Source organism: Anastrepha obliqua, chromosome 2 (genome assembly GCF_027943255.1).
Source record: "Anastrepha obliqua isolate idAnaObli1 chromosome 2, idAnaObli1_1.0, whole genome shotgun sequence".
NCBI lineage: Eukaryota > Metazoa > Arthropoda > Insecta > Diptera > Tephritidae > Anastrepha > Anastrepha obliqua.
Window position 1 is genome coordinate 29,088,152 of NC_072893.1, and position 20,125 is coordinate 29,108,276.

Below are 20,125 nucleotides of genomic sequence, written 5' to 3' on the forward strand. Positions count from 1 at the left end.
ATTATGTGTTGGGAAAAATATCGATATTTCGATATACATATTTATATTTTGATATATATCGATATGTTTTACCAAATCTAGCGGCTTGAGTTGTTGTTTTCAATTTATAAATTTGTTTCTCTTCCATGTGGTTGGTCTAGTGACGTTTTCGTGTCCACGAAAAATAAAGTTTTATATATTTTCACTAAATTTTTGTATAATAATATTCTAGGAGCCGTAATGTGTTCATTAGAACATGAAGCTGCTGTTGTGGACGAAATGGTTTGCAATTGAACAATGAGAAATATTTGTGTGAACTCTTCACTGTTTTCATTTCGCCCTATAGGAGCAGTTGACAGCCCATTTGCGTACACAAATAGAAAATACCAAACGTGGCGAAGGATTTGAGTTTGAAGATGATGAAGAGTACGCAAAGTTAAAGATGGAGAATACTAAATTAAAGCATCGCCTAGCGATCTTGAACAAGGTGACTTAATCGTTTTTATTAATTCGTAAAATATTTTAATATTTCATCATCCAAGGCGATTGTTGCCGAAGAGAACTCTCAAGGGTCGCCTTCTGCAGTCGTGACTCAATATGCATCAGCTGCACTGCCAACCACTGATAGTGAAATGATTTCGATAACCGAACATATTACAGATTTATTTACAAAAGCCATCGCTGTAGCATTCCCACAACTTGCCGGCACTTCAGCTATAATATCACCAGTGAGTGCAACTACTCCTAAGTTTGGAGATTATCAGTGCAATAGTCCCATGTCACTAGCAAAAACGTTAAAGGCCTCTGGCATAAATAAATCGCCGAGGGACATAGCCAATGAAATAGTTAAACATGCTGCGCAATCTCCGCTTTTGGATAGAACCGAGATTGCGGGAGCTGGTTTCATCAATGTGTTTATCAAGAAGTATAATATTATATTATATGCTTTTCCAATTATATAAAATTAAATTGAGCATTTTTTTAAATGTAGAGATTATGCTGTTAGTGCAATTTCCAACTTGTTGCGGTATGGAGTTAAACCACCAGCCTGCCGAAAGCAACGAATACTCGTGGACTTCTCTTCACCGAATATAGCCAAACAGATGCACGTTGGTCATTTGCGTTCGACTATTATTGGTGAGTCTATTTGCCGTTTGCTGGAGTTTTTAGGACACGACGTTTTGCGCATCAATCACTTGGGTGACTGGGGTACACAGTTTGGCATGTTAATTGCACACTTGGAGGATCGTTTTCCCAATTTCGTAACCGAAAGTCCGCCTATTGGTGATTTACAAGCATTCTACAAAGAATCGAAGAAGAGGTAAACATAATGCGTCTTATTGGTATTCAATCACTATTATTCAATATCATCTATTTGACATATTGCGTTTGTTTTTCATTTCATTTTAAACAGTTTTTTATGAAAGTATAGTTCGCTCTACTACAAAAACCATGTAGTCAAATTTCTGCAAATTAAAAAAAAAAATTCACACGTTTTGATCAATATCTTTAGAAAAATTTCGATTTTCTCTATATAACGAATGCTCGACATTTTTTATATGAAAGAAAACACTCGGCAGCATCAGAAAAAAATTGCAAAAAATCAACTGCACTTTATTGTACTTCTATTTTGCACTATTTGGTATGCTACAAAACTGCGCACCCAAATTTTTTTTATTAATTAAAAAGTTTGAAATTTTTGTGAACTTTTTCGAATTTGTCTACTTTGATTTATATGATACTTGTTTTAGAATGAACTCTTAGAACCAACCAAGGCACATTTATTAAAGGTGGTGGCACTAGACCAACAACAATGTTTTGTACGGTTGATTGTCACGGCAAAGTATTGAAAAAGTAAAAAACAAAAAATTAATTCGCTTTGTTTTATTCTGTGCTGAAAGCCCGAGGGACACAGTGAAAGAAAAAAAAAACAAATCAGCTGCTTTACCAACACCACTTTTAATAGATTCGCCTTGGAACCAACTCTTATTTTACACGGTAGAACGTTCTTTAAAAAAAAGTACAAAAAAAAAAAATCGTGTAAAAAGTTATATGCGACACACTGTAAATTTGGGGATATGTTCCTCAATTTTGAAAAATCGTGCAAGATGAAAAATTCTAAGTAATTGAAAGCCATAAATATAATATAAACAAAAGGAATTCATTTTTATTACAAAAAAGATAAAAATAAGTGTACAGTGAAAATTCAATCCATAAGTACCAGTCATATACAAATTCTAATTGAAATTATGAATAAAAATCAATTTTGCTACAATTCTACTTGATAACAAGCGTGTACGTTTGTTATGGATTGAACCAAAAATGCTATCATCAGTAGATATGTCAGATAGTCCAGCTCAGCTGATGGGCTTTATTCAAGTTATTAACTGCTTCTGTTGGTTTTTTCGTTGCAAAAAAATCTGTTATTAGCGACTGTTTTTTGCTTTCTCGCGTTATCTATGCAAGGTGGTGCAAAATGAATCACCCTATCGGAAAACCTATAATATTTGCAATTGGCGTCGTACGTCAGTCATATTTGACACTTATGAACCTGACACAAGTAATGGAGCGCGTAATAGTCAAAGTTATTTTTTTTATTCATGAAAAAATGATAGAAAAACTAAGTTGGATTATTAATCTTGCGCCACATTGTAAATAATTATGGATTGAAATTTTAATGCACAGAGGGACTTAATTCTAAAATGTACTTATTGCATCGTTTTTGAAAGATCATATGTACAGTCTGTGTCAGAAGAAAAGAACCGGCTTTTTTCTTGTAACTTCAACGTATATTTCGTTCTGTTTTTTGCTGCGTAATAGTCCCACTCAAAGGCTACGACGCCAGTGCTAACTCAGGTTAGTGTCGTTTGAAACTTTCGGGTAAGCGCAACCAAACAGAAATGAGTGAGTAGTACGCGAAGCGTTTTGAGGCGGTATGTTTTTGCACGCATTCGAAAAGACGGCAATACTGCTGTTTCCGTGGCGCCGCAATTTAATGGCGGATTCTTATAGAACTCGACAAAAGAAAACGAAATGAAGGAGTAGAATTTTTTGATATCTCGCTTAGTTTTCGAGATATTAACCGAATATAAACCAAGGACAAAAACAATGATATTAAGCGTATCACAAGAAAAAAATAAAGTAATTAAAATTAAATTAATTAACACAGTATTTTTGCGTAGAACTCCTTTTGGCGTCGGCCTTCGGATGCGCTTCAAAAAAATTACCCTCATCAGTCCAACTCCGGCTACGCACTCCACAGTATTTTTGCGTAGAACTCCTTTCCATGTTAAAACCATTGCAAATGCAAAAATTGCCCAATATACATTATTCTAAATTCCAGCCTTTTTTTTATTCAATATCTCGAAAACTAAGCGAGATATCAAAAAATTTTACTCCTTCATTTCGTTTTCTTTTGTCGAGTTCTATAAGAATCTGCCATACATTGCGGCGCCACGGAAACAGCAGAATCCCCGAAAAGACCGAAATTATGTATCTTACGCCGCTGCTGTAAAAGTGATTAAAAAATCAAAAAAGTTTATTGTGATGTAGAATCAGCGGTATAAAATGTAAAAAAATGTTGATGACTTTTCCGAGTGCGGCTTGAAGCGAGTGACAACAAAAAAGCAGGATAAACTAATCTCCAAATTTTTAAGCGGGACCCTTCTTTGTGACTACGTCAAGCACGATCAGTTCTTGCTAAAAAGGGAATAGATGTGAGTATCAACACCATCGGGCGACGACTGACGGAGGCCACTGCTCTCAGAAAAACACATTGAGAAACAACAAAACAAGAAAATGGCGTCACAGTATTGGACTGGCCTTCCCAGTCCCCAGGCGCCAACCCCATTGAAAATGTGTGGGGAATTATGAAAGCGCATCTTGCCGGAGCCAGTCCACGATTTAAAGCAACTCGTGCGTCAAGTTCGCAAAATCTAGTTCTGTTTTTCGACGAGCGACGCAGAAAAGCTTCAAATCCTGCCGAGAAGATGTCGAGATATACTCCAACGATGGAGACTACACGGCTTATTAAGTAATTGCGACTCGTAGTTTTGTACACAATTTCATGTAAAAAAAATAATTAATTATATATCTTTTATACTTCATGAATAATCGCGGTTCCTTTTTTCTCTCTCACAGACTGTATGTATGTATGTATTTTTACTCAATCTTACACGAAACATTTTAATAAGTTTCTTTTAAGAATTATGTTTTGTTGAGAAAAACATTTTTTGTTTTGAGATTCGTACAAGAACGAAAATTTCGCGTAAAAAATGTATATAGTGAACCGTATTATTTCAAAATTGTGTAAAAAAAGACCGTGTAAAAAGAGAGTTGGGTGTAAAATAAAATATCGTTTATTTATTATTTTGACCAGTAGAAGTAAGGTTTTTAGTTGAACTTTTTTTTGTTAAATATGAAGTAGGTGAATATGCAATTTAACTTTTTGAACAAATGTAAACAGTACAAATTTCTATTTCCATTCACTTATTGTTAAACTAAATTTTACTAATTACCAATTTTTGTTTTTTACCAGATTCGATGAAGACGAAGTATTCAAGAAACGAGCTTATAATTGTGTTGTGCTATTACAAAACGGCGATCCGAATTCAATTAAAGCGTGGACACAAATTTGCGATGTTTCACGTGAAGAGTTCCAAAAAATCTATGACCGCTTAGATATAACACTTAAACCACTCGGTGAGTCTTTCTATCAGTCACGCATGAAAGAAGTTATAAAGTTGTTGGAATCCAAGAACCTACTCGAAGAAGATGATGGCCGCATAATCATGTGGCCAGGTGAACGATCATCAGGCATACCATTGACGATCGTCAAATCGGATGGAGGATTTACGTACGACACCTCGGACATGGCTGCAATCCGTTATCGTTTAGAAGAACAAAAAGCCGAATGGCTGATATACGTCGTAGACTCCGGTCAGAGTACACATTTGCAAAATATTTATCGTGCCGCAGAACGTGCCGGTATTTTCAATCCGAAAATACATCGAGCTGACCATGTTAATTTCGGTGTGGTGCTAGGAGAGGACGGCAAAAAATTCAAGACACGTTCCGGTGAGACAGTAAAGCTTTCCGATCTACTGGATGAGGGATTAAAACGAGCGCTGGATAAATTGCTCGAAAAGGAACGTGATAAAGTGCTTACACCAGAGGAATTGAAAGCAGCTCAGGAATCGGTCGCCTATGGTTGCATAAAGTATGCCGATTTAAGTCACAATCGTACAAGCGAGTATGTGTTCTCCTTCGACAAGATGTTGGAAGATCGCGGCAATACAGCCGTGTATCTACTCTATGCGTTTACGCGAATCTGTTCGATTTCTCGCAATTGTGGCGAGGACTTTTCCGATCTGGCTAAAGTGCTGGATAGTGGTGCTACTATCGAATTGGATCACGAGAAGGAATGGAAATTGGCGAAGACTCTATTGAAGTTCCCCGATGTGCTGATTAAAATTTCCAAGGATCTTCTCTTGCATACACTCTGTGAATTCTGCTATGAAATTTGTACTGTGTTCTCCGAATTCTATGACAGTTGCTATTGTATCGAGAAAAATAAAAGTGGCGAAATTGTTAAGGTCAACCATGGGCGCATCCTGTTGTGCGAAGCTACGGCCGCTGTGCTGAAGCAGTGCTTTTATATTTTGGGATTAAAGCCTGTTTCTAAGATTTAAAATTTGCGTTCATCACACTAGCGTAGCTATTAATCTAGTGATGTATTATTTTTTCACAGAAAATGACGTTTGATAAAATTAAACAATAATAAAGATGGAAGGCTATTGAATACGAATACATTTTTTTATCTTTTTAATTATTCATTTGTCACCTAACTGCATTTACAAAGTTGGTGCCGACTGCTTTTGTAAAATAACATCATTTAACATTAGTTCAAAACTAAACTTATAATTATAAATTTCTGTAAGATATTTAATTAATTAGTAGCCTATCAAAATATTACATGAAAAGTTTTAATTTGTCTTTGAAATTTTGCAGTGTTTTTTCTTCTGTTTTTGGGGGATTTTTATTTGATGCTAGTCACATTGTCATTTTCCCGTAGTTGTTGTGTTGTTGTCACAGCACAGCTGATTCATATTCATTTTTCGTATGGAAGGGTTTGCTGAGTTTAGTTTTTGCAATGGATAATGAAATTTCCTTTGAGGAGCTTGTGAAACGTGCCGACGAGAAAATAAAACTTGGTCATGAGTTAATTGAAGAATTGGAGGAATATGTCCAAATTGGCGGTGTACAAAAAATTCAGCGTAAAATCAGTCAGGAAGTCAAGTTCTTGAAGAAGGTAAAGAAGTGTTGTAAATAGTGGATTATATCAATATTTTTTCAATGCAAGCAAAACTTGATTGAAATGCAATCTAATATTTCCCAAGATTTTTGAGTTTTTAGTATCCAAAATCGATGTCGAGATTAATGAAGTGTTGCCATTGAAGGGACAATCGATAGCCGGATTTGAAACTTAGCCAATTCCGATGGCGCGTTCAAATGGCGAGCGTACGTTGTGTGCTTGCTGTAGGTGGAAGTTATGTATGTTGGCAGATTTTAATTTTTCCCGTGTGCAATTTATTTAATTTATCTTATGAGGCGACTGTTTTGATGGCAGCTTGGTTCTGTTACTGCGTTAGCGAACCCGCATACTGAAGCTCCGGGACACAAGCGAGTGCACACGGCGCAGTGGCAGAACATCATCACAAGCAAGCCCACCAAAACGCATCTATGGTCACATAACAGATAAAATATCATTTTAAAATCTGCCAACACACATAGTTTCCATCTACAGTCCTAAAAGGCCTAGGAATCCTTAAGCCTGGCAGCGCATGTGTATGTCGTGTGGTTGCTCAATACCCTACCTTGGCTTCGTAGATGTAAATAAAGCGGCTGTACAGGCCAAACAGGTTTTACGTATACTATACATATAGGACCCAATATTTTATATATAATATACGGGCAGCTTGCGTGGTGATGGGAATTACACTCCATCCCATCCAAGTGTTGACATCACCTTCACGCGGTACCTTCTGTGTGAGCAAACGAGGCGAGCACAGGCGGTATAACCTTCACACCCCACAAATAGTAAATGCTGTCCCTATCCAGTATAACTGGATACCAGTCTGGAGAACAAGCTGGCAGCCCCATGCACCAGCACCAGAGTCGGGTGCGGTAGGCCTATCACCTATTAACCAAAATTTTTTTTAGATTAATGAAACCTCAAAGTGGCCCTATGTTCAAAACCGGAGCTCTAGAAATTTGTGGTGATGATACATATATATGAACATATATATTATATATATAATTGGGGCTTACACGCCTTTTGCATTCTCCGCCTATTTGTGGTCTTGATGTCTTGCCACAAATGGAGGAATCTACAGTTTTAAGCCACCTCCCCGAACGGCAAATGGCATAAATACATGCGAAGGTTTGTCATTGCCTGTTGAGGGGCTACCGCTTTAGAAACAACTTTTTCTATCCTATCAAAATCGATCATTTTTTATACATATTTTTAAAGGTGATAAAATAATTATATTATTTTAAAGCTTTAACACAACTTTATTTAACCTTTCGAGAGTGCAAAAAAAATTGTTTTCATTTTTTCCCCAAAATGGCGGTTCAGGATCATTTCTTGTCGACTGCCTACGGCGCGATGTCCCAAACTGCTCTATTTATTACTCTTAATCTATCGATCTGAAACAAAAAAATGAAATTGGTTTTTTTTATAACATATTAACGGAAAGGATGAATCTATTAAATTAAAAAGCAAGTAGAAAATTAATTATAAAATAAGCCTTTGAAAAAAAGTCAGATTTTAGAGCTATTTTATTGACAATTTTAACCCTCAAAAAGTAATTTATCAACGCGAAATATCTGAAATTTTAGGTTTATCCTTCCGATAGTAAGGTGCAGAAAGCCCTCACCAAACTTCAAACAAGTCAGTCGATAACTGTTTGAGTTACAATACGAGCAGTTTTTAAAAATACAGTTTCGAAATAAATGAGTTTAAAGTTTGAGCTACAGGAGCGCGCGGACCGCTCTCTACATAGTTAATGGGCTATAGAAGCTATAATATTAGGAATTTCCGCATGAAAATTTCACAGTATATTCTTAAGATTCTATATTTTGAGATTATCGAAAAAAAAAATCAATTTTTTGAGGCTTCTACATGAGGCTCATCCCTTAATATAGATATGTATATTGAATATTTTCGAAGTTGCACACGAATTTGAAAAAAAACAAAATTATCCTATGGAAAGTGCTTTTCAAACCTTAAACGCGATTTTCTCAAAATGGTGTTTTCAAAGTCGGTGACCAACATTACTCGAAACTAAACCGTTTAGTCTCAAATTTCAATACGAGCTGCTTAAATATATTTTTTAGTAATTAATTTTGTCTTACCGATAAATATTTTTTTTTACAAACAATTTAAGGCCGAAATTTTGGTCAAAAATCCATTTTTTTTTTTGAGAAACCGCCATTTTTCAAAAAAATTTATTTTGCTTATTCCTTCGATTAATTACTAGATTTAACATTAATTTAACGAAATCGGTTTGGTTTTTTTTAATTTTAGAGGATCCAGTTCAGAGATATAGTAGTCACCACAAAACGACTTTTTTGAGAGAAGCTCCTGGAGATTAGCTGTAGCTCCTTTCCAAATAATTATTTTTACTAACACTAAGTCTTAAAATACAGTTAAAAGATAACATAATATGTGTACAAATTTTTTAATCAATAAATTTAAGTTTTCTCAGAAAAACTTCTGGAAAATTCACTTTTTTCGGTCTTCTAACTGTATATAACCCCTTAAACATCAGCCAAGGATGCGTGCTTAACATTATTTTTGTACAAATTTTAATATGTGTACAAATTTTTTAATCAATAAATTTAAGTTTTCTCAGAAAAACTTCTGGAAAATTCACTTTTTTCGGTCTTCTAACTGTATATAACCCCTTAAACATCAGCCAAGGATGCGTGCTTAACATTATTTTTGTTATTGCAATTTTTTATTTTGCCAGGTTATTAAGAATTCAACTCTCAAGCTAAATCACGTGCAATGCAGCAATCTAACGCACTACGCTTTCCTGGTGCAGATCGTGAAATTGCAGCGAGAGGTAGTGCACGTCGATTGTGGATTTCCAATTGAGGGACGTAATAACCCGTTGCGCGTGGACATTGTCTGTGAGAATGGATTGAAGTGGATCAAAGGCAAGTTCTAATTGGATTTCGCAATATCAATATAAAATAATATATTTAATTTCATCCCCACAGCAATTGCACGTAACTCTAAATCATTGACAGATGCGGCCAAAGGCGCGGCCAGTTATGGTGCGCGTAGCATATTAGACCAAGCGCAAGAGTTTGTAGAAGCCAGCGCGCAACATTTGTGCATGTTCAAGCCGCCAAAGGCATGTTTGCGAAATGGATTTTCACATCCCATTTACTCACCCATGCACTTCTTTTAGGTGGTTTTCTATTTCAGCCAAACCATTGACAATGCGCTGATTGAAGAACTGCAAGAGATAGGCATCGAAATAGCTTCGGTAGCCGAACCCTCGGACTGTGATCAGAGTGCAGACATTTTAAATGTGAGCACTCTTAATATAGACATCACTACGTTGTTAGCGTATATTAGCAATGTTTGCAATGGCAGCTGTAATTGGATATTTCGTGAGTCCATACTTACCGAACAGGCAGAAAAAGAACGCCAAGCGCCTTTAAAACCGATTTTGGATAGCCTATTTGAGGGTATGCATTTGCAGTCGAAATTGTACGTGTAGGTAATTTTTCAACAATTTTTTTTTTTTTTTTGTTTAAGGGAAACGTCTTATTTGCTGTCAAACAGCATACAATTCATTTGAGGAGATCATTTCGCTGCTGGCGGGTCCGCAGGAGCATCGACGTGCTACAGAGTTGATGGCACGTGTGGAAGTTCTACCAGATGTGGCAACTGTGCCAGATGAATTAGCTGTGATTAAGTTTAGCGGTAAAATCAATCAACGAAGCATGAAGATTTTCGCCTTCGGCACGCAAATGAAAGCGGTTACAGTGACTTCGAATAAGGCATTTATCCGTTCGGCTAAAATGCAGGTATTGAATTTGTGTGTTGTGTGTGGGGTATGATGTTTTCTAAAGTTTTCAAAAATGTGCTTTAGGGTATCAATGTTCCAGTATTCACACATCAAGCCAGAGCGTTGACTGAAGCTAAAGAAGCGTCAGGCACACCCATACATTGATCGGCAACTGTAGCGTGAAATGAAGAACAACTGATTTATTACACAAAAGTTGATCTTCATAATTAAAACTCTCAATTCTTTGGGTTAATAGCGAAATGTATTACTGTTAATTGAATGTTACAAGAATTCGCAAAGTAAGCTTAAATGTTATATATAAACGGTTGGTAGCGTATGGCAACGAATTGTCGGTAACGAAGTGGTTTTATACCATCAAATATTGGTTCTCAGAGCAACGCACTGCCACTTGTTAATTTTCCTCATTCTCGTAGAAGCTCTGCAATAGTGCAAAATAGCTCATGGATGAGCTCATTAACTACAAATAGAATATAAATATAATATATAGCTACTATTCATGCTTGTAGTAATTTCGAATACCCCTGAAAAGCTGTTTAAGGACAATGTTGAGAACTTCATGGCCGTTATGCAGGTTTGTCGTTGACTGCGCAAAATCATAAACTGTAGCTTCCCGCGAAAGATTGAATCAGTTGAATAGTAAACCGTTGGCAATGATTTCTTCGACTGTGGATTATTTCCGACATTATTTTCTACTCTGGTATCGGTAAATATAATATCACTCTCCCAGTTGCATGAATACAAATGGTTGGCCATCTCAAGTGACTGAGGAGTTAATTGTAAGAATTATTGTTTATACATACAAATATAGATAAAAATAATAAAAAAAACTAAGAATTTGTTAACAAATATTTAAATGAGAACGAATATGTTTTCAATTCTATCAATTTAGATTCATTATGTCACATCATTATATCACATCGTTATATCACATCGCCATATCACATCACATGGTCGCGTGCATAATGTGACATTATTCACTTCAATCAATGCTATTTCTATAATTCCATCGGACGCACGAAAAGTTGCCTACAGCAATATTGCCAGCAACATGTTTATGGTAAGTTCTTGCTGCGTTTTTTGCCACGAATTTTCTTGGGTGTTTGGCCGAGCTGATTTTGTTCCACAAATGGAGGGGCCTACAGTTTTACCCCGCCCGGAGATTTGTCATTGCCTGCGGAGGGGTGACCGAAATCAGAAAAAATCTTCCCTATCATTTGAAATTTTAAACAACAGTGGATTTCGAATCCGGGCACTGTCGTATGGTAGTCTACAAAACAAAGGAAAGTACAGAAAATCGCTCCGTTTGGCTAGAAAAAAGCTAAAAATCTGATTCGATAGACTTTATGCTGATTACAACGGTATTAAAATACGTATGTGGAAACTAGAAGACGAAGATATATAAAAGGCCAAAGAGCAATTCTAGACATTTTAAAACTATAGCATCTGAAAAACTACTTGACCCTTTACAACACTAAGTATACCATTAGAAAGGTAATTAAAATAAACCTACTTTTGTGTGAGACGATTTTCGTCGAAAATTTGCCCAATGAGCGTAATCTAAATATAATTTCTTTAAAAGTTTTATTCATTTACCTTTCATTTAAAATGCCATACGGCCACAAACGGTACGTATTCTTTATTTGTACCCAACTTATGGTGCTCACACTCACCAACGAAAACGTACGCCCGTATCAGCTGGCACGATTAAACTAATGAAAGCCACATGCATATGAATTCTCACCACTGTTCCGTTCCATAGTATCGTAGACGGTTCTTTCATCATGTCAGCTGATAGGGACGTACGGGCACACGTTTACGTTGGAACACCATTACATCCAAAACAAATGTAACGTTTAATTTTTGAAATGTTATTAGCAGGAAAGGGGTAAAGAAAAATATTTGTTTACATATATTCCACTTGGGCTAACTAACAGCTTTTCGAACATTGGATTTCCAAATGACTTGAAATAGGGTTATCGTACAAAGCTTTAAGAAAAATTTAAAAATTTACAAATATCTAATTATTTATTTTGCTCTTGCTAACTAAAAATTTTTGGAAGTTGAAGAGAAAACAGTCAGGAATACCACATTTATATTCGAACAAGAAAATATACAAGAAAAGAGGATTTTTCCTTTTTTTGAACAAGCCGAGATCGGTCTAAAACTAGGTCTGTTCATGAAGCAAATAGTTTGTAATAATTGTCGCAAATTATCACGTTTTGGTGTTTATGTACGCAAAAAACTTGCAAAGTAGGGTAAAGTGAGAGAGCAAAAGGACATTTCATTTTGAGTGGAAGTTGTAAGTTTTTACTGGATTTTACTTGTAAGAATTTGCAAGTGAAAAAAACAGCTGCTTCTAAAAAATATAAATCTAGCAACGTGCTTCTAAAATATATAAATCTATTCAAAGTAATAGCAGTAGTACAAAAACAAAATTTATTTATATTTACAAGTTGGCTCAAAATTAATCACCGTATCGGAAGATTTATCATTTTTTTAAATGACGTCGTACGTCAATCATATTTGACATTTGATCATTCCACCACTCAAAATTATAATTTCTTATTTAGTAAAAAAGTTACCAAAAAAATTGGAATGCGCCACCTTATATTTGGTTTTTGTCTTTGACTTTCAAATTGTCAAAGCAAGCTGAATATTTCTAAGGCGGTTGAGATAGCTTTAGCAGAAATAATTTATTGTTGATGTTTTGGTTGAATGCAAACAAAATAGCGCTTGTTTTCCGAAATGCTGGAAAAGGGAATTTTTTTGTAGGTACAGTTTTTTGTTGATACGGATACGATTTTTTTGTAAAGTGTTCTATATTTCATAATATTTTGCAAAAATGGCAAAACAGAGTATGCTGATATCTTTTATTTTGCTTATATCATTTTTGTTTTCTCAACATAAAGTTCAAAAAGTGTCCACTCATTTAATTGTAACGAAAAAACAAAAACATACAGAGAATTTACGCCGCAGCTTAAATAATACAGTTAAAAAAGAGCAACTATTTATTTCTAATTTTTAGAGTTTTATCTACTACTTTGTTGTAGTTTTATCTACAATTTTGTGTTCTGGACTAATTTCATTCCACTCTTCAAGTACCGCCTTTTGAAAATCAGATTTGTTATGGATGTCATATTTTCTTATATTTGTCTTATATTTTCGATGACGTTCAAATTCGACGATTGTGCAAGAGTTTCAACAATGGGGGGGTTTTTATGTACATATTAACTATAGGCCTCTTCTTTTCGCCAAGAGTTAGCAAGTGGCGAATAGATGAAGCATCTGGTAAAAATGAACATGCATTCGTAACGTGGGAATAGAGCTGCCTTAAGGGGTTATATACCTTGTGTTTTTCAAAAAAATCAAAATAAATTTTATTTCTTTATCGTAAAGTACAATCCCTTGAGAACATTTTCCAAAAATTTCATAGAGATCTGAGCAATAGATCGAAAGTTACAGCGTTTTAAATTGTGCGTCGTCACGTCCTGAGCGTACGGCCTCATGCGGCGCTTGAAACTTTAAACGCGATTATCTCAAAAACGTGTTTTTCCAAAAATGCTTTTGCGGTGGACGCGATTGCAAAAAAAGTATTCAACCGATTTTTATAATTTTTTTTTTAAATTGTTCGTAATTGATGTCGCCTCTTAGTGAACGATCAACTTTTTATGTATAAATTTTTATTTTGCAGATATGAATTTTTTAATGCCAATTTTAGGACTGTAGAAGTGGAGTTTTTTAAAAACATGTTCCTATTTTCACAAAAATCAAAATATTTAATATATTGATCGTTCACTAAGAAGATATAACCCTATACTAATGAAATCTTTTCGATTTTTTGATTTCAGTTGACTTGGTGGACTTGAATCGCGTCCACCGCAAGCCTCTTCCAAAAAAGGGTCTTGGGGGAAAACGCCATAACTCCGCCATTTTTAAATATTTTTACACAAACAAAGCCTTTTTTTTTTCTTTAAACATTGTAATATCCAATAATAAAAACTTTTATACAATAAAATTATTGCTACATATCTTTAAAAAAAACCCAACTTTCGCTAATTTCACCGGACCACAAGGTATATAACCCCTTAAATTACATATATTTATTCGACAGTCAGTTATGCCAGTCTAATGAGCTAAGTCATACTCGCTAGCGGCGAATCTTACTCGATAACTTTGTTGTTGCTTTCGCATGCAAATTTTTCGTCATGTTAATCGAGCATAGGGATAGCGAGCAGGGAAAATGGCGAATAGAAGAGACCTTATGTTTGTATTATTTTTGACTTGTGCTTGAAGTTGTTATCAGGATAAAAGCGAAAGTCATCTTTACTTTGTAATTTTCTAGCGCTTTGAATCAAATTTTCTTGCAGAAGTTTCAAATAAACAAATTTGTTTAATGCTACTTCGATAAAGTCAAATTTTCAACTCCTTTTTATGACATAAAAGCCCAAACCATAAGGTTGCCACCGCCTTGTTTCATAGTCGCTCGCGAATTTTGTGGTTTGAGCTCCGTTTTGGTCTCGCGCCATGTAAAAGGTCTGCACTCTGGTCCAAAGAAGTTTATTTTTACCTCGTCTGCAAAATGCTAGGGTTACAATTAGATGGTCACGCCCCAACTGCATTTCGCTTACTTATATTCTTTGCACTTACAAAAGGTATATTACAGGCTATTCTACCACTTAAATTTGCTTCCCTCAGTATTTGTTAAACAGTTTCTGGATGCCAAGTCGTACCTAAATAATTTTTGGCCATTTCAGTTAACTTTGGAGCGATTGTTGCCGGATTTTTCTTCAATTGGCGCACTAACCAATGACATTCTTTCCCTGTGAAAGTTTATTTGGGCCCTGTCGTCCTTTATTTACCGCACGATTTCCATGCATAAAGCATTCAATTAGGTGAACGAACTTGAATGTGCAATTTCAGCTTTTACGGTGCGACATTTCTTTTTTGAAATGCTGCAAAACTAAATCATGAAGTGAGTACTTTTCTATCGAAATACGGGGTCTCTCTCTCTCTCTCTCTCTTGGCTTCATAGTCTGTGGTGGTCAATAGCTTCATCAACAATCCTCCTCCCATTGAGTGTCTTTTTTGCCTTATTTCTCCAATTACGAACGTTCGTCGCTTTTAAGTCTGCTTCGATGTCATCAAGCCAACTCTTTCTTAGTCGGCCTCTCTTCCTCCAATTGAACGCAAAGTAAACACCCTTCTTTGGATTCTTTCGTTGGGCATTCTGATATGGCCAATCCATCTAATCCGCTGCGCTTTAATAAAACGTATTACATTTTCACCACAACTAAGGTTTTCAATTTAGTTGTTGTAACGGATGCGATACGTGCCGTTTTCAAGTTGTAGGGACCGTAGATTTTACTCCTTATGGTTCTTTCAAATCGCAATAGCTGGTTTATATCATTAACTTTCCGTGTCCACATTTCAGCACCGTAAGTAAGAAAGTTTTATACATCTTGATTTTCTGCATTCGTGATAAAACCTTTGATCTGAACAATTTTATATTTGCATGGTACGTCTTTTTAGCAGATTCATTTCTTTCATCTATTGAAATTGATGTGTCTTTACTCGCTGATATTTAGAACGAATCCTAAGTATTTGAATTCATCTATGGCTAGATTGTTGGCATCCATATTACGTGCTGAGCGAAGCATAAATTTATTTTTTTCGGCATTGACATTCAGTCCTTTAATTTTTGCTTTTATTTCTAGCAGCTTGAATATGCGAATTAGTTTGTTTTTTGCCATGATGAGAACGTCGTCAGTATAAGCACATATTTTAAAATCTTTTTCAAATATTGTCCCGGGTTGAAAATCAGAGCAGACAATACATCTCCTTGTTTAACACCAGACAGGACCTGGAAGGGTTCAGACATTTCGCCTTGTACTACCACCTTGTTAGTAGTATACTTCGAAGTACGGGGTCCCACCGTTAAAAAAAGATTTATTTTATTGGTTTATATCAAACTCATTCTACAAATTCTCGCTTACTAAAAATATAATTTCGTTTATTGAAACTTGCGCCGGGAATAGTGGTACTTTTTTTAACTGTGTCATTTAAGCTGCGGCGTGAATTTTGTGTTCTGTTGTTTTGCATTGCAATGAAATTAGTGGATTTTTGTATTTTATGCTGAGAAATGAAACAAAACAAAATAAATAAAATATCTGCATACTATGTTTTTCCATTTTCGCAAAATATTATGAAATGTAGAACGCTTAACAAAAAAAAAAAATGTATCTGTACCAAATAAGATGTGAGTGACCGTTTATCAGTGTCTGCATAGTATATCCAGCCTGTGCTATGTTGAGGAGTTAGGGGTAGTCAGAATTTTCAAAAAATTGTTTTTTTTTGTATTTTCTTAAAGTTAAAGTGAATCCGACAAATATAGGGTTTTCCAATAACAGGTGTTACAGGTGAATGGAATGCGCTATCGAGAGATGATTAACGATTTTTTATGGCCGGAATTGGATGGTATTGATCTGGACAACGTTTATTTTCAACAAGGCGACGCTACGTGCCACACAAGCAACGAAACCATTCATCTTTTACGGGAAAAGTTTCCGGGCCGTGTTATCTCTCAAAGAGGTGATCACAATTGGCCACCGAGATCTTATGATTTAACACCTTGCGACTCTTTTCTTTGGGGCCACGTGAAAGAGAAGGTCTACGCCAACAGCCCAGGGTCGATTCAAGGCCTCAAAGACGGAATTCGTGAGGCTATCGAGGACATAGGGCAGTCACTTTGCAATTCGGTTATGGAAAATTTCGTGAAAAGGATATTGTCCTGTAAGCGTGGTCGTGGTGGTCATTTGTATGAAATAAACATCCGATCATTTATAATATATTAAAAAATAGCATTTTTCTTTGAATATCAAAATAACACCTCTTATTAAAAAACGCGGCCGCCGTGGCCGAATGGGTTGGTGCATGACTACCATTCGGAATTCAGAGAGAGAACGTCGGTTCGAATCTCGGTGAAAGATCAAAAAATTAAGAAACAGTTTTTTCTAATAGCGGTCGCCCCTCGGCAGGCAATGGCAAACCTCCGAGTGCATTTCTGCCATGAAAAAGCTCCTCATAAAAATATCTGCCGTTCGGAGTCGGCTTGAAACTGTAGGTCCCTTTGTGGAACAACATCAAGACGCACACCAAAAATAGGAGGAGGAGCTCGGCCAAACACCCAAAAAGGGTGTACGCGCCAATTATATATATATATATATATTAAAAAATCCTTTACTTTTCGAGTTATTCAGCAATTAACAAAGGGCACTCGGGCGGTCCGGAGCAGATAGCAAAACTTTAAATGCGTTTTTCTCAAAACTATGTTTTTTGAACTGGTGATCACTATAACTTAAAAACAGCTTGGTAGATTTCAATAAAATTTATACTGCTTTTGAAGAACATAAAAAACTCTTGCCTGATCGAGGGATCAAAAGATTGAAGGACAATTAATTGTCGGGTTTTTTCTCGAAAACCTGAAAAATAATTTCTGAGGCTGCCATATTGTTAATTTTGAAAAGAAAAAGCTTCGATCAGTCACAATATTATCTAAGAATAAAACTAATTTCTTTTGTCCGATTGATTTTAGTTGAATCTCCAAGGACTTGTGATGATCACCGCAAGTGACTTCTGGAGAAAAGGGATCCACACAAACAGCGATAATTTTTACAATTATTATTTTTTTTTTTTTTTGGAATTTTTAAAAGTCAAGTTGAAACCGAATGTATTAATGCTATGTTTTTATTTTTGTAAAATAAAGCAATTGACTAGCAAAAGAAAATTTATGAAAATCATAATTTTTTCGGGCCTCTGACTACCCCTAACCACTTAAGGCTTTTCAGAATCTGTTTTTTTTTTTGGTTTTTTGGTTTTTTGAGAGGGCTACCAGGTTTGTTTTTGTTTTTTGAAAATAAAACTCTTAAACAACTTAGGAAAATCTTCAACTCCAATTTGTAAAAATGTGAAATATGTTTTTTAAGCTTAGCTTGGATTTGGAATACAAACGTTTTGAATTATTTTATCGCCATTCCAGCAAAGCACAAAGAGTTGAGAGAGGGACGAGAAGATGTATACCAAAAATTTGATGTAGTCTCCTATAAACATGTTTTTCATCTGCAATTAGATTTTTTAAGTACAAATTTTTGAAGGAAATCTTTTGTTTTTCTTTTGTTAGTAAGGAAATGTTAATTAAATTTTATTTTTTTGTTTGATCATCACACCAATGTGCACTTACCGCCACTAACTGAAAGCCCACCATGCAAATTAGAAGGGACGAAATCAAAAAATTCACCAGCAAAATCGGACTGAAGAACTCTTCCAAGAGATTGACGAAACTGAAAGATTAAAGAAACAAAAAACTCCCACTCTTGTATACACTCTTCTCACACTCAGTGGCTGCTCTAGTTGCTCACTCGAATAAAATGCTATGCTTGGCCGCAATTCTGTCCAGCCGTCGGACGCATTCACGCTGATAATCAGCCACTGTACCGCGACCAGCTCGAACCGCTGCATACGAATCGGGTATAATATTGTCTATGCGATTGTGTAGAATGCGAAATTGGCCACAAGTATAGGTGACGAAGAAGCCGAATAAGGAGTCCTCGGCGAAGAGCGTAGTCACCACGCAAACACCAGCCCAAGCTGTGAACAAATAGGTGAGCGCATAACGCCAGCCATGATTGGCGTCGTAGGGGAACAACATTTTGTAAGGAAATGGTTTGGCAACGGAGTCCAAGTCATGCGGATGATTCACGCTTAGCATATAGAGCTCGACCAATGGCATAACGCAGTACATTGTGATGAGGCAGGATTGCAGAACTGAAATCACTTGATATACGCGCATATTGCGGGCACAACCGCGCTCAATGGATACTTGCGAAGATCTGTGAATTGCCAATGAATATTTAGAAATAATAAGAAAAAGTAAGAAAAATTCAAAGTAAATATTTAATAATAGAAATTTAATTATTTTCTTCTTTAATTTTTTTTTTTTTTTTTTTTTTGCTGAATTTTTTGAAACTATGCACAAACTTAGTAATCCAGATATGCTGCACGAATTGCGCAATCAATTGATGAAACTCCTTTTGGCGCAGTCGTAAGTGCAGTAAGCGTACAAAATTCAACACGCCCATAAACGTAGTGCAGCCGTTCTCGGTGGTCACCGTTATATTGCCGAAAGTCGTCACAAGAAATGCACTCTGGAATCCGATAGTTATGCCAACCATGGCCACGACGTACCAGGCCCAAGTGCTGTATAGAAAACTGAAATATTTTTCCAATGCACTGGACATTTTGCGCTTTAACGGCCACGATCCATTTAATTTCAACCAAATGCACTGTAAAGGGAATTTAAAGTGCACCGGATCTTTTAACGGCTTCGGATTGAAAAGCATTCCCGAAAAATTCTGAATTTCTCGAATGAACTCTGTTTTTTTAGTCGTTTAGTAACCCAGATGAACGCTGAAAACTGGCATTTTGTTGGTGTTGAGCGGTATTTATAAAATCTGTTGGAATACATTTTAGCGTTTAATTTTGTGTAGGCGTGAAACTGCATTAGAATTTCCCTTTTATCGTTCGCGCGATTTGACACATAAACAGAATTTTTAATTTGTTGATTTCGTCAAATTAATCGTTTGGTTGAAATTCAATGGATAGGCTGGCAGAAATTTTGGGTTTTCAACCATTAATTATATGGATGTACGTAAGTATGTATATATGCATGTGTGTACGAGCTACCGTGTCCAAAAAAATATTTGACGGAATGGGGAGGCAGCACGCCTCCTGTGCCGGTTAAAAAGTGCTTTTAACGACAAATGGCACATATCCTGAATTACCAAACAAATAATGGCATCAGAATTGCAGTAAAATTGAATTAAAATTATTTAAAGGTATGAATAAAGTAATCACCGTAAATAAGAAGCCATGATACTTATTTTAGTCCGGGAGCCAGGGGTCATTTTGACCTCATCATTTCATGCCGACTGATTCTAATACTGAAGGCAGACGCCATCCAATGGATGACGAAACTAACCGTCAGC

At 35.9% G+C, this 20,125-nt stretch overlaps 3 protein-coding genes across 3 annotated transcripts; 2 read left to right on the plus strand and 1 right to left on the minus strand.

The window, feature by feature from the left end:
• Nucleotides 1-106: 106 nt before the first annotated feature.
• On the plus strand, nt 107-5,785 carry LOC129237754 (probable arginine--tRNA ligase, cytoplasmic). The gene is made up of 5 exons (XM_054872681.1): nt 107-261; nt 326-466; nt 522-904; nt 971-1,300; nt 4,517-5,785. Exons 1-5 carry the CDS (start codon nt 220-222, stop codon nt 5,667-5,669), a joined length of 2,049 nt encoding a protein of 682 aa, XP_054728656.1. The 5' UTR covers nt 107-219; the 3' UTR covers nt 5,670-5,785.
• Nucleotides 5,786-6,081: 296 nt separating this feature from the next.
• On the plus strand, nt 6,082-10,945 carry LOC129237755 (UPF0415 protein C7orf25 homolog). The gene is made up of 6 exons (XM_054872682.1): nt 6,082-6,289; nt 9,012-9,201; nt 9,265-9,401; nt 9,459-9,741; nt 9,812-10,083; nt 10,149-10,945. The coding sequence occupies exons 1-6, from the start codon at nt 6,131-6,133 to the stop codon at nt 10,227-10,229; spliced, it is 1,122 nt and encodes a 373-aa protein (XP_054728657.1). The 5' UTR covers nt 6,082-6,130; the 3' UTR covers nt 10,230-10,945.
• Nucleotides 10,453-19,791, minus strand: LOC129237756 (odorant receptor 13a). Its single transcript, XM_054872683.1, has 6 exons — nt 19,119-19,791; nt 18,500-18,970; nt 18,322-18,421; nt 18,093-18,200; nt 10,605-10,847; nt 10,453-10,542 (listed from the first exon to the last, which is right to left on the minus strand). Exons 1-6 carry the CDS (start codon nt 19,478-19,480, stop codon nt 10,477-10,479), a joined length of 1,350 nt encoding a protein of 449 aa, XP_054728658.1. The 5' UTR covers nt 19,481-19,791; the 3' UTR covers nt 10,453-10,476.
• Nucleotides 19,792-20,125: the final 334 nt, after the last annotated feature.